The sequence below is a fragment of the Oncorhynchus gorbuscha genome, linkage group LG23 (assembly GCF_021184085.1).
Source record: "Oncorhynchus gorbuscha isolate QuinsamMale2020 ecotype Even-year linkage group LG23, OgorEven_v1.0, whole genome shotgun sequence".
Classification (NCBI taxonomy): Eukaryota; Metazoa; Chordata; class Actinopteri; order Salmoniformes; family Salmonidae; genus Oncorhynchus; species Oncorhynchus gorbuscha.
The window spans coordinates 15,691,867-15,707,102 of record NC_060195.1 but is presented as its reverse complement, the minus strand read 5'-3'; the positions used below and the strand labels follow the sequence as shown (position 1 = coordinate 15,707,102).

At 38.6% G+C, this 15,236-nt stretch overlaps 1 protein-coding gene across 3 annotated transcripts in view; it reads right to left on the bottom strand.

Annotated features, from left to right (window-relative positions):
• LOC124011316 (actin filament-associated protein 1-like 1) overlaps positions 1-15,236 on the bottom strand; it is a 111,100-nt gene that overhangs the window by 28,865 nt on the left and 66,999 nt on the right. For all 3 annotated transcript variants that reach the window (XM_046324561.1, XM_046324560.1, XM_046324562.1), the window contains exons 5-8: positions 13,380-13,617; positions 11,124-11,344; positions 10,754-10,933; positions 10,438-10,518 (exon numbers count right to left, since the gene is read on the bottom strand). In XM_046324561.1, coding sequence (XP_046180517.1) covers positions 10,438-10,518; positions 10,754-10,933; positions 11,124-11,344; positions 13,380-13,617 — 720 coding nt within the window. The remainder of the gene's footprint in view (positions 1-10,437; positions 10,519-10,753; positions 10,934-11,123; positions 11,345-13,379; positions 13,618-15,236) is intronic.

Here is a 15,236-nt window from a genome sequence, read left to right as displayed (position 1 = left end):
TATTATTCTGTTGTTCTGTTATTATTCTGTTGTTCTGTTATTATTGTTCTGTTATTATTCTGTTGTTCTGTTATTATTCTGTTGTTCTGTTATTATTCTGTTGTTCTTCTGTTATTATTCTGTTGTTCTGTTATTATTCTGTTGTTCTGTTATTATTCTGTTGTTCTGTTATTATTCTGTTGTTGTTCTGTTATTATTCTGTTATTATTCTGTTGTTTGTTATTGTTCTGTTATTATTCTGTTGTTCTGTTATTATTCTGTTGTTCTGTTATTATTCTGTTATTATTCTGTTGTTCTGTTATTATTCTTGTTCTGTTATTATTCTGTTGTTCTGTTATTATTCTGTTGTTCTGTTATTATTCTGTTGTTGTTATTATTCTGTTGTTCTGTTATTATTCTGTTGTTCTGTTATTATTTGTTGTTATTATTCTGTTGTTCTGTTATTATTCTGTTGTTCTGTTATTATTCTGTTATTATTCTGTTGTTCTGTTATTATTCTGTTGTTCTGTTATTATTCTGTTGTTCTGTTATTATTCTGTTGTTCTGTTATTATTCTGTTGTTCTGTTATTATTCTGTTGTTCTGTTATTATTCTGTTGTTCTGTTATTATTCTGTTGTTCTGTTATTATTCTGTTGTTCTGTTATTATTCTGTTGTTCTGTTATTATTCTGTTGTTCTGTTATTATTCTGTTATTATTCTGTTGTTCTGTTATTATTCTGTTGTTCTGTTATTATTCTGTTATTATTCTGTTGTTCTGTTATTATTCTGTTGTTCTGTTATTATTCTGTTGTTCTTCTGTTATTATTCTGTTGTTCTGTTATTATTCTGTTGTTCTGTTATTATTCTGTTGTTCTGTTATTATTCTGTTGTTCTGTTATTATTCTGTTGTTATTATTCTGTTGTTCTGTTATTATTCTGTTCTGTTCTGTTATTATTTGTTTCTGTTATTATTCTGTTGTTCTGTTATTATTCTGTTGTTCTGTTATTATTCTGTTGTTCTGTTATTATTGTTCTGTTATTATTCTGTTGTTCTGTTGTTTATTATTCTGTTGTTCTGTTATTATTCTGTTGTTCTGTTATTCTGTTGTTCTGTTATTATTCTGTTGTTCTGTTATTATTCTGTTGTTCTGTTATTATTCTGTTGTTCTGTTATTATTCTGTTGTTCTGTTATTATTCTGTTGTTCTGTTATTATTCTGTTGTTCTGTTATTATTCTGTTGTTCTGTTATTATTCTGTTATTATTCTGTTGTTCTGTTATTATTCTGTTGTTCTGTTATTGTTCTGTTATTATTCTGTTGTTCTGTTATTATTCTGTTGTTCTGTTATTATTCTGTTATTATTCTGTTGTTCTGTTATTATTCTGCTGTTCTGTTATTGTTCTGTTATTATTCTGTTGTTCTGTTATTATTCTGTTGTTCTGTTATTATTCTGTTATTGTTCTGTTATTATTCTGTTGTTCTGTTATTATTCTGTTGTTCTGTTATTATTCTGCTGTTCTGTTATTGTTCTGTTATTATTCTGTTGTTCTGTTATTATTCTGTTGTTCTGTTATTATTCTGTTGTTCTGTTATTATTCTGTTGTTCTGTTATTATTCTGTTGTTCTGTTATTGTTCTGTTATTATTCTGTTGTTATTCTATTGTTCTGTTATTATTGTTTATTATTCTGTTGTTCTGTTATTTATTCTGTTATTATTCTGTTGTTCTGTTATTGTTCTGTTATTATTCTGTTGTTCTGTTATTATTCTGTTGTTCTGTTATTATTCTGTTATTATTCTGTTGTTCTGTTATTATTCTGTTGTTCTGTTATTATGCTGCTGTTCTGTTATTGTTCTGTTATTATTCTGTTGTTCTGTTATTATTCTGTTATTATTCTGTTGTTCTGTTATTATTCTGTTGTTCTGTTATTATTCTCTGTTCTGTTTGTTCTATTATTCTGTTGTTCTGTTGTTATTCTGTTCTGTTATTATTCTGTTGTTCTGTTATTATTTGTTCTGTTATTATTCTGTTGTTCTGTTATTATGTTCTGTTGTTCTTTATTATTCTGTTGTTCTGTTATTATTCTGTTATTTCTGTTATTATTCTGTTGTTCTGTTATTATTCTGTTATTATTCTGTTATTATTCTGTTGTTCTGTTATTATTCTGTTGTTCTGTTATTATTATTCTGTTATTATTCTGTTGTTCTGTTATTATTCTGTTGTTCTGTTATTATTCTCTGTTTCTGTTATTATTCTGTTGTTCTGTTATTATTCTGTTATTATTCTGTTGTTCTGTTATTATTCTGTTGTTCTGTTATTATTCTGTTGTTCTGTTATTATTCTGTTGTTCTGTTATTATTATTCTGTTGTTCTGTTATTATTCTGTTGTTCTGTTATTATTCTGTTGTTATTATTCTGTTGTTCTGTTATTATTCTGTTGTTCTGTTATTATTCTGTTGTTCTGTTATTATTCTGTTGTTCTGTTATTATTCTGTTGTTCTGTTATTATTCTGTTGTTCTGTTATTATTCTGTTGTTCTGTTATTATTCTGTTGTTCTGTTATTATTCTGTTATTATTCTGTTGTTCTGTTATTATTCTGTTGTTCTGTTATTATTCTGTTATTGTTCTGTTATTATTCTGTTGTTCTGTTATTATTCTGTTGTTCTGTTATTATTCTGTTGTTCTGTTATTATTCTGTTGTTCTGTTATTTGTTCTGTTATTGTTCTGTTATTATTCTGTTGTTCTGTTATTATTCTGTTGTTATTATTCTGTTGTTCTGTTATTATTGTTCTGTTATTATTCTGTTGTTCTGTTATTATTCTGTTGTTCTGTTATTATTCTGTTTGTTATTATTCTGTTGTTCTGTTATTATTTGTTGTTCTGTTATTATTCTGTTGTTCTGTTATTATTCTGTTGTTCTGTTATTATTCTGTTATTATTCTGTTGTTCTGTTATTATTCTGTTGTTCTGTTATTATTCTGTTATTATTCTGTTGTTCTGTTATTATTCTGTTGTTCTGTTATTATTCTGTTGTTCTGTTATTATTCTGTTGTTCTGTTATTATTCTGTTGTTCTGTTATTATTCTGTTGTTCTGTTATTATTCTTATTATTCTGTTGTTCTGTTATTATTCTGTTGTTCTTATTATTTGTATTGTTCTGTTATTGTTCTGTTGTTATTCTGTTGTTCTGTTATTATTCTGTTGTTCTTGTATTATTCTGTTGTTCTGTTATTATTCTGTTGTTCTGTTATTATTCTGTTGTTCTGTTATTATTCTGTTGTTCTGTTATTATTCTGTTGTTCTGTTATTATTCTGTTGTTCTGTTATTATTCTGTTGTTCTGTTATTATTCTGTTGTTCTGTTATTATTCTGTTGTTCTGTTATTATTCTGTTATTATTCTGTTGTTCTGTTATTATTCTGTTGTTCTGTTATTATTCTGTTGTTCTTCTATTATTCTGTTGTTCTGTTATTATTCTGTTGTTCTGTTATTATTCTGTTATTATTCTGTTGTTCTGGTATTATTCTGTTGTTCTGATATTGTTCTGTTATTATTGTATTGTTCTGTTATTGTTCTGTTGTTATTCTGTTGTTCTGTTATTATTCTGTTGTTCTTCTATTATTCTGTTGTTCTGTTATTATTCTGTTGTTCTGTTATTATTCTGTTATTATTCTGTTATTATTCTGTTGTTCTGTTATTATTCTGTTGTTCTGTTATTATTCTGTTGTTCTTCTATTATTCTGTTGTTCTGTTATTATTCTGTTGTTCTGTTATTATTCTGTTATTATTCTGTTGTTCTGGTATTATTCTGTTGTTCTGATATTGTTCTGTTATTATTGTATTGTTCTGTTATTGTTCTGTTGTTATTCTGTTGTTCTGTTATTATTCTGTTGTTCTGTTATTGTTCTGTTATTGTTCTGTTATTGTTCTGTTGTTCTGTTATTATTCTGTTGTTCTGTTATTGTTCTGTTATTATTCTGTTGTTTTGTTATTGTTCTGTTGTTATTATGTTGTTCTGTTGTTATTCTGTTGTTCTGTTATTATTCTGTTATTATTCTGTTGTTCTGTTATTATTCTGTTATTATTCTGTTGTTCTGCTATTATTCTGTTGTTCTGGTATTATTCTGTTATTATTCTGTTGTTCTGTTATTATTCTGTTATTATTCTGTTGTTATTCTGTTATTATTCTGTTGTTCTGTTATTATTCTGTTGTTCTGTTATTGTTCTGTTATTATTCTGTTATTGTTCTGTTATTATTCTGTTATTATTCTGTTGTTCTGTTATTATTCTGTTGTTCTGTTATTATTCTGTTGTTCTGTTATTATTCTGTTGTTCTGTTATTATTCTGTTGTTCTGGTATTATTCTGTTATTATTCTGTTGTTCTGTTATTATTCTGTTGTTCTGTTATTATTCTGTTGTTCTGTTATTATTCTGTTGTTCTGGTATTATTCTGTTATTATTCTGTTGTTCTGTTATTATTCTGTTATTATTCTGTTGTTCTGTACGTCGCTCCAACGGGTAGTATAACTTTTTCATTATATTTCACAACGGTTTGATTTGTCTTATCTTAGCAAATTCTTAGCAAATTCTTCTCAGCTAGCTACATAGCCGTCTTTGTATCAAAGATAATTGCGTAATTATCGTATTTCGCCGTCCTAACGTAGTCTTCACTAGCCAGCTAGCTAACGTCCACTGATTAGCTGCACTGGAGAAACTATCACACTCAACTGAACGACTTGATTAGTTTAGTGTTAGCTAGCTACATAGCTGTCTTTGCTGTCTTCGTATCATCGTATCCAAGATAATTGTGTTGTTTAGGTTTAGAGTGTGTAGTCTTAGAGTGATTATCTTAATTTACCGAGGTTAGCTAGCCAGCTATTTGTCGTCCTTAACGTAGGTGACTCTGCTAGCTAGCCAACAGCTAGCCAACACTAGCCAACGTCTTCTGTATAGAACTCAACTACCCGGTCGCACTCACAGGTAGTATCACATTTTCACTTCATTTCATTACAGTACAACGGTTTGATTTGTTTGATCGTAGCTAGCTACTTAGCTAGCTACATAGCCGTCTTTGTATCAAAGATAATTGTGTAGTCTAGAGCGATTTTCTAGGTTCGCTAGCCATCTATTGTCGTTCTTTTAACGCAACGTAACGTAAACAACACTGCTAGCTAGCCTGCTAGCCCCCGAATAGCAACACTGCAGAAACTATTACACTCAACGGAACGACTTGATTAGTGTAGTGTCAACAACGCACCCATTGCCAGCTGGCCTACTTCAGCAGTACTGTAGTACTGTATCATTTTAATCATTTTAGTCAATAAGATTCTTGCTACGTAGCTTAACTTTCTGAACATTCGAGACGTGTAGTCCACTTGTCATTCCAATCTCCTTTGCATTAGCGTAGCCTCTTCTGTAGCCTGTCAACTATGTGTCTGTTTATCCCTGTTCTCTCCTCTCTGCACAGACCATACAAACGCTCCTCACCGCGTGGCCGCGGCCACCCTACTCTGGTGGTCCCAGCGCGCACGACCCACGTGGAGTTCCAGGTCTCCGGTAGCCTCTGGAACTGCCAATCTGCGGTCAACAAGGCAGAGTTAATCTCAGCCTATGCCTCCCTCCAGTCCCTCGACTTCTTGGCACTGACGGAAACATGGATCACCACAGACAACACTGCTACTCCTACTGCTCTCTTCGTCCGCCCACGTGTTCTCGCACACCCCGAGAGCGTCTGGTCAGCGGGGTGGTGGCACCGGGATCCTCATCTCTCCCAAGTGGTCATTCTCTCTTTCTCCCCTTACCCATCTGTCTATCGCCTCCTTTGAATTCCATGCTGTCACAGTTACTAGCCCTTTCAAGCTTAACATCCTTATCATTTATCGCCCTCCAGGTTCCCTCGGAGAGTTCATCAATGAGCTTGATGCCTTGATAAGCTCCTTTCCTGAGGACGGCTCACCTCTCACAGTTCTGGGCGACTTTAACCTCCCCACGTCTACCTTTGACTCTTTCCTCTCTGCCTCCTTCTTTCCACTCCTCTCCTCTTTTGACCTCACCCTCTCACCTTCCCCCCTACTCACAAGGCAGGCAATACGCTCGACCTCATCTTTACTAGATGCTGTTCTTCCACTAACCTCATTGCAACTCCCCTCCAAGTCTCCGACCACTGCCTTGTATCCTTTTCCCTCTCGCTCTCATCCAACACCTCCCACACTGCCCCTACTCGGATGGTATCGCGCCGTCCCAACCTTCGCTCTCTCTCCCCCGCTACTCTCTCCTCTTCCATCCTATCATCTCTTCCCTCCGCTCAAACCTTCTCCCACCTATCTCCTGATTCTGCCTCCTCAACCCTCCTCTCCTCCCTCTCTGCATCCCTTGACTCTCTATGTCCCCTATCCTCCAGGCCGGCTCGGTCCTCCCCTCCTGCTCCGTGGCTCGATGACTCATTGCGAGCTCACAGAACAGGGCTCCGGGCAGCAGAGCGGAAATGGAGGAAAACTCGCCTCCCTGCGGACCTGGCGTCCTTTCACTCCCTCCTCTCTACATTTTCCTCCTCTGTCTCTGCTGCTAAAGCCTCTTTCTACCACGCTAAATTCCAAGCATCTGCCTCTAACCCTAGGAAGCTCTTTGCCACCTTCTCCTCCCTCCTGAATCCTCCGCCCCCTCCCCCCTCCTCCCTCTCTGCAGATGACTTCGTCAACCATTTTGAAAAGAAGGTCGACGACATCCGATCCTCGTTTGCTAAGTCAAACGACACCGCTGGTTCTGCTCACACTGCCCTACCCTGTGCTCTGACCTCTTTCTCCCCTCTCTCTCCAGATGAAATCTCGCGTCTTGTGACGGCCGGCCGCCCAACAACCTGCCCCCTTGACCCTATCCCCTCCTCTCTTCTCCAGACCATTTCCGGAGACCTTCTCCCTTACCTCACCTCGCTCATCAACTCATCCCTGACCGTTGGCTACGTCCCTTCCGTCTTCAAGAGAGCGAGAGTTGCACCCCTTCTGAAAAAACCTACACTCGATCCCTCCGATGTCAACAATTACAGACCAGTATCCCTTCTTTCTTTTCTCTCCAAAACTCTTGAACGTGCCGTCCTTGGCCAGCTCTCCCGCTATCTCTCTCTGAATGACCTTCTTGATCCAAATCAGTCAGGTTTCAAGACTAGTCATTCAACTGAGACTGCTCTCCTCTGTATCACGGAGGCGCTCCGCACTGCTAAAGCTAACTCTCTCTCCTCTGCTCTCATCCTTCTAGATCTATCGGCTGCCTTCGATACTGTGAACCATCAGATCCTCCTCTCCACCCTCTCCGAGTTGGGCATCTCCGGCGCGGCCCACGCTTGGATTGCGTCCTACCTGACAGGTCGCTCCTACCAGGTGGCGTGGCGAGAATCTGTCTCCTCACCACGCGCTCTCACCACTGGTGTCCCCCAGGGCTCTGTTCTTGGCCCTCTCCTATTCTCGCTATACACCAAGTCACTTGGCTCTGTCATAACCTCACATGGTCTCTCTTATCATTGCTATGCAGACGACACACAATTAATCTTCTCCTTTCCCCTTCTGATGACCAGGTGGCGAATCGCATCTCTGCATGTCTGGCAGACATATCAGTGTGGATGACGGATCACCACCTCAAGCTGAACCTCGGCAAGACGGAGCTGCTCTTCCTCCCGGGAAGGACTGCCCGTTCCATGATCTCGCCATCACGGTTGACAACTCCATTGTGTCCTCCTCCCAGAGCGCCAAGAACCTTGGCGTGATCCTGGACAACACCCTGTCGTTCTCAACTAACATCAAGGCGGTGGCCCGTTCCTGTAGGTTCATGCTCTACAACATCCGCAGAGTACGACCCTGCCTCACACAGGAAGCGGCGCAGGTCCTAATCCAGGCACTTGTCATCTCCCGTCTGGATTACTGCAACTCGCTGTTGGCTGGGCTCCCTGCCTGTGCCATTAAACCCCTTCAACTCATCCAGAACGCCGCAGCCCGTCTGGTGTTCAACCTTCCCAAGTTCTCTCACGTCACCCCGCTCCTCCGTTCTCTCCACTGGCTTCCAGTTGAAGCTCGCATCCGCTACAAGACCATGGTGCTTGCCTACGGAGCTGTGAGGGGAACGGCACCTCAGTACCTCCAGGCTCTGATCAGGCCCTACACCCAAACAAGGGCACTGCGTTCATCCACCTCTGGCCTGCTCGCCTCCCTACCACTGAGGAAGTACAGCTCCCGCTCAGCCCAGTCAAAACTGTTCGCTGCCCTGGCCCCCCAATGGTGGAACAAACTCCCTCACGACACCAGGACAGCGGAGTCAATCACCACCTTCCGGAGACACCTGAAACCCCACCTCTTTAAGGAATACCTAGGATAGGTTAAGTAATCCCTCTCACCCCACCCCCCTAAGTTTTAGATGCACTATTGTTAAGTGACTGTCCCACTGGATGTCATAAGGTGAATGCACCAATTTGTAAGTCGCTCTGGATAAGAGCGTCTGCTAAATGACTTAAATGTAATGTAAATGTAAATTCTGTTGTTCTGGTATTATTCTGTTATTATTCTGTTGTTCTGGTATTATTCTGTTATTATTCTGTTGTTCTGTTATTATTCTGTTGTTCTGTTATTATTCTGTTGTTCTGTTATTATTCTGTTGTTCTGTTATTATTCTGTTGTTCTGTTATTATTCTGTTGTTCTGTTATTATTCTGTTGTTCTGTTATTATTCTGTTGTTCTGTTATTATTCTGTTATTATTCTGTTGTTCTGTTATTATTCTGTTATTATTCTGTTGTTCTGTTATTATTCTGTTGTTCTGTTATTATTCTGTTATTATTCTGTTGTTCTGTTATTATTCTGTTGTTCTGTTATTATTCTGTTATTATTCTGTTGTTCTGTTGTTATTCTGTTGTTCTGTTATTATTCTGTTGTTCTGTTATTGTTCTGTTATTGTTCTGTTATTGTTCTGTTGTTCTGTTATTATTCTGTTGTTCTGTTATTGTTCTGTTATTATTCTGTTGTTTTGTTATTGTTCTGTTGTTATTATGTTGTTCTGTTGTTATTCTGTTGTTCTGTTATTATTCTGTTATTATTCTGTTTTTCTGTTATTATTCTGTTATTATTCTGTTGTTCTGCTATTATTCTGTTGTTCTGGTATTATTCTGTTATTATTCTGTTGTTCTGTTATTATTCTGTTATTATTCTGTTGTTATTCTGTTATTATTCTGTTGTTCTGTTATTATTCTGTTGTTCTGTTATTGTTCTGTTATTATTCTGTTATTGTTCTGTTATTATTCTGTTATTATTCTGTTGTTCTGTTATTATTCTGTTGTTCTGTTATTATTCTGTTGTTCTGTTATTATTCTGTTGTTCTGTTATTATTCTGTTGTTCTGGTATTATTCTGTTATTATTCTGTTGTTCTGTTATTATTCTGTTGTTCTGTTATTATTCTGTTGTTCTGTTATTATTCTGTTGTTCTGTTATTATTCTGTTGTTCTGGTATTATTCTGTTATTATTCTGTTGTTCTGTTATTATTCTGTTATTATTCTGTTGTTCTGTTATTATTCTGTTGTTCTGGTATTATTCTGTTATTATTCTGTTGTTCTGGTATTATTCTGTTATTATTCTGTTGTTCTGTTATTATTCTGTTGTTCTGTTATTATTCTGTTGTTCTGTTATTATTCTGTTGTTCTGTTATTATTCTGTTGTTCTGTTATTATTCTGTTGTTCTGTTATTATTCTGTTGTTCTGGTATTATTCTGTTATTATTCTGTTGTTCTGTTATTATTCTGTTATTATTCTGTTGTTCTGTTATTATTCTGTTGTTCTGGTATTATTATTTTATTATTCTGTTGTTCTGGTATTATTCTGTTATTATTCTGTTGTTCTGTTATTATTCTGTTGTTCTGTTATTATTCTGTTGTTCTGTTATTATTATGTTGTTCTGTTATTATTATGTTGTTCTGTTATTGTTCTGTTATTATTCTGTTATTATTCTGTTGTTCTGTTATTATTCTGTTGTTCTGTTATTATTCTGTTGTTCTGTTATTATTCTGTTATTATTCTGTTGTTCTGTTATTATTCTGTTGTTCTGTTATTATTCTGTTGTTCTGTTATTATTCTGTTGTTCTGTTATTATTATGTTGTTCTGTTATTGTTCTGTTATTATTCTGTTATTATTCTGTTGTTCTGTTATTATTCTGTTGTTCTGTTATTGTTCTGTTATTATTCTGTTATTATTCTGTTGTTCTGTTATTATTCTGTTGTTCTGTTATTATTCTGTTATTATTCTGTTATTATTCTGTTATTATTCTGTTGTTCTGTTATTATTCTGTTGTTCTGTTATTATTCTGTTGTTCTGTTATTATTCTGTAAATGTTTTATGTATTTAGGCTGTGCATTCTATTGGGTTTCTACACACAAACACACACTTAATCTAGTGTAACACACACTGACTCTCGTGTAACACACACCTTGTCCAGCTCAGTCTTTCTGGGCATCATGGGAGAAGTGGACTCTTCTGGTCCTTTTCCCTGACTCACTTTACGGACCACCTGAGAACACACACACACACACACACACACACACACACACACACACACACACACACACACACACACACACACACACACACACACACACACACACACACACACACACACACACACACACACACACACATGGATGTGGAAAGGGAAAGGAAAAGTGTGTGTGTGACAGGTGTGTGTATGTATGCGTGTGTGTGTGTGTCTGTGTGTGTGTGTGTGTATGTGTGTGTTTTGTCCTCACCCTGAGCCACCTGTGTGCCTGCTCCCGGCTCTGCACAGCCAGGACCAGAGCCTCTCCACTGGGTGGAGAGAACCTCAGCTCATGTCTCTTCCTGCGTCCCTCTTTAGGGGCGTAGACAACAGTGCAAAGGGTCAGGGGCAGGTCAACATACGGGGACACGTCCTTAGAGCTCTTATAGCACTGGAGGAGAGAACACAGGGGTTAAGGATTTTGTGTGTGTGTGTGTGTGTGTGTGTGTGTGTGTGTGTGTGTGTGTGTGTGTGTGTGTGTGTGTGTGTGTGTGTGTGTGTGTGTGTGTGTGTGTGTGTGTGTGTGTGTGTGTGTGTGTGTGTGTGTGTGTGTGTGTGTGTGTGTGTGTGTGTGTGTGTACCTGTAGCCTGTTGTCCCGTATGACAGTCAGTTGCTTGGCCCACTGTCCAAAGCGTTTCTTTCGCAGCAGGAAGGCACATATCCTACAGTCTCTGACAGGGAGCATGGAGCTCTCATCACTAGGCCAGTGGTGGGTCAGCCTGGACCCTGGTCCTGCTCCCCTTTCATCTTCATCCTCCTCATATGACTCATAGGAACTACTCAGAGCATCAGAGTCATTGTCTGGGGAGAGGGAGAGACCAAGAACCTACAGTTAGACTGAGACCAATCAGAAGAAACTACAGACTGAGACCAATCAGTAGAAACTACAGTTAGAGTGAGACCAATCAGAAGAAACTACAGACTGAGACCAATCAGAAGAAACTACAGTTAGAGTGAGACCAATCAGAAGAAACTACAGACTGAGACCAATCAGAAGAAACTACAGACTGAGACCAATCAGAAGAAACTACAGTTAGAGTGAGACCAATCAGAAGAAACTACAGACTGAGACCAATCAGAAGAAACTACAGACTGAGACCAATCAGAAGAAACTACAGACTGAGACCAATCAGAAGAAACTACAGTTAGAGTGAGACCAATCAGAAGAAACTACAGACTGAGACCAATCAGAAGAAACTACAGACTGAGACCAATCAGAAGAAACTACAGACTGAGACCAATCAGAAGAAACTACAGACTGAGACCAATAAACTACAGTTAGACTGAAACCAATGAGACGAAACTACAGTTAGAGTGACACCAATCAGAAGAAACTACAGTTAGACTGAGACCAATGAGAAGAAACTACAGTTAGAGTGAGACCAATCAGAAGAAACTACAGACTGAGACCAATAAACTACAGTTAGACTGAAACCAATCAGAATAAACTACAGTTAGACTGAGACCAATCAGAAGAAACTACAGTTAGACTGAGACCAATCAGAAGAAACTACAGTTAGACTGAAACCAATCAGAAGAAACTTGTCACGACTTCCGCCGAGGTTGGCTCTCCTGCCCGTTCAGGCTGTGCTCGGCGGTTGTCGTCACCGTCCTATTAGCCACTACTGATCCCTTTTCGGTTATCTGTTGGTTTTGTCTGATTGTTTTCACCTGTGTGTTAGTTAATTAGTATCTGTATATAATGTAGGTTGTCCCGCCCTTGTTTTGTGCGGGATTGTTTGTTTTTGTCTTTTCATTTCGGCTGTTGGTGTTTTTGTGTTTTATTTCTCCGGTTTGTCTGTTTATTCCTGTTTTGGATATTTTTCACCCTGTTTGTATTTTTGGGTTGTCCGTGTTTATTTTTGGTCACCGGAGAATAAACCTCTATTCACTATTTGCTCTCTGCGCCTGATTCCTCCCACCTTGACTAGTCGTGACAAAACTACAGTTAGACTGAGACCAATCAGAAGATACTACAGTTAGAGTGAGACCAATCAGAAGATACTACAGTTAGAGTGAGACCAATCAGAAGATACTACAGTTAGACTGAAACCAATCAGAAGAAACTACAGTTAGAGTGAGACCAATCAGAAGATACTACAGTTAGAGTGAGACCAATCAGAAGATACTACAGTTAGACTGAAACCAATCAGAAGAAACTACAGTTAGAGTGAGACCAATCAGAAGATACTACAGTTAGAGTGAGACCAATCAGAAGATACTACAGTTAGACTGAAACCAATCAGAAGAAACTACAGTTAGACTGAAACCAATCAGAATCAGAAGATACTACAGTTAGACTGAGACCAATCAGAAGAAACTACAGTTAGACTGAAACCAATCAGTTAGACTGAAACCAATCAGAAGAAACTACAGTTAGACTGAAACCAATCAGAAGAAACTACAGTTAGAGTGAGACCAATCAGAAGATACTACAGTTAGACTGAGACCAATCAGAAGAAACTACAGTTAGACTGAAACCAATCAGAATATACTACAGTTAGACTGAGACCAATCAGAAGAAACTACAGTTAGAGTGAGACCAATCAGAAGAAACTACAGTTAGACTGAAACCAATCAGAAGAAACTACAGTTAGAGTGAGACCAATCAGAAGATACTACAGTTAGAGTGAGACCAATCAGAAGAAACTACAGTTAGAGTGAGACCAATCAGAAGAAACTACAGTTAGACTGAAACCAATCAGAACATTCTACAGTTGTCTGTGTTAAGGAATACAATTCTTAAAAAAGGGAGTTGTAACCACACAGACCAGAAGCTATGAATCTGGTCTCGTTGTAGTCCTGTAGGATATGTTTTCTACTACGTTTGACTCACAGGAGTTTTTGCGTTGTCGTCCGTTGATGCAGGTAGAAGGAGAGTTGTTGTCTGCATCCTCATAGTAACCATCCTCTATGGAGATAGGAGGGCTGGAGCTCCCACGTGTGGTGATGTACTCTGGCTGCTTGCCAGGGCTGAGAGGTACTGCCTCTTCATAGTAAGCCTCAGGAGGGGGGGTGGTGGGCAGGGGCGGAGGGGTCTCTGAGGAGCGGGGGGAGGAGGAGTCTGGACTGCTCTATAGGATAGGTAAACACAGGTACTGCACTTATATGACATATTACATACCAAACCGTTTGTTTGCAATGTTTCTATGAATCACACACACACACACGCACACACACTGTGCAAAGCTAGGTCACTTGTAAAATAAGTGTAGAATGGGACTAGACAGGAAACACTCCACCACACCTCAGAATGAGCTCTGAAAGCACTATGGGGGATCATCAACACAATGGGGGATCATCAACACAATGGGGGATCAACTAACACTATGGGGGACCATCAACACAATGGGGGATCAAGTAACACTATGGAGGATCATCAACACAATGGGGGATCAACTAACACTATGGGGGACCATCAACACAATGGGGGATCATCAACACAATGGGGGATCATCAACACAATGGTGGATCAACTAACACTATTGAGGATCATTAACACAATGAGGGATCAACTAACACTATGGAGGATCATCAACACAATGGGGGATCAACTAACACTATGGGGGATCATCAACACAATGTTTACTTCCGGCGCCGACTGAGATGGCCGCCTCGCTTCGCGTTCCTAGGAAACTATGCAGTTTTTTGTTTTTTTACGTGTTATTTCTTACATTAGTACCCCAGGTCATCTTAGGTTTCATTACATACAGTCGAGAAGAACTACTGAATATAAGATCAGCGTCAACTCACCATCAGTACGACCAAGAATATGTTTTCCGCGACGCGGATCCTGTGTTCTGCCTTACAAACAGGACAACGGAATGGATCGCATGCAGCGACCCAAGGAAACGACTCCGAAAAAGAGGGAAACGCGGCGGTGTTCTGGTCAGACTCCGAAAAAGGGCACATCGCGCACCACTTCCCAGTATTCTTCTTGCCAATGTCCAGTCTCTCGACAACAAGGTTGATGAAATCCGAGCAAGGGTGGCATTCCAGAGGGACATCAGTGACTGCAACGTTCTCTGCTTTACGGAAACATGGCTTACTGGGAAAACGCTATCCGAAGCGGTGCAGCCAACGGGTTTCTCCACGCATCGCGCCGACAGAAACAAACATCTCTCTGGTAAGAAGAGTGGCGGGGGCGTATGCCTCATGACAAACGGGACATGGTGTGATGAAGGAAACATACAGGAACTCAAATCCTTCTGTTCACCTGATTTAGAATTCCTCACAATCAAATGTAGACCGCATTATCTTCCAAGAGAATTCTCTTCGATTATAATCACAGCCGTATATATCCCCCCCCAAGCAGACACATCGATGGCTCTGAACAAACTTTATTTAACTCTTTGCAAACTGGAAAACATTTATCCGGAGGCTGCATTCATTGTAGCTGGGGATTTTAACAAAGCCAATCTGAATACAAGACTCCCTAAATGTTATCAGCATATCGATTGCGCAACCAGGGGTGGTAAAACCTTGGATCATTGTTACTCTAACTTCCGCGACGCATATAAGGCCCTGCCCCGCCCCCCTTTCGGAAAAGCTGACCACGACTCCATTTTGCTGATCCCTGCCTACAGACAGAAATTAAAACAAGAGGCTCCCACGCTGAGGTCTGTCCAACGCTGGTCAGACCAAGCTGACTCTACACTCCAAGACTGCTTCCATCACGTGGACTGGGACATGT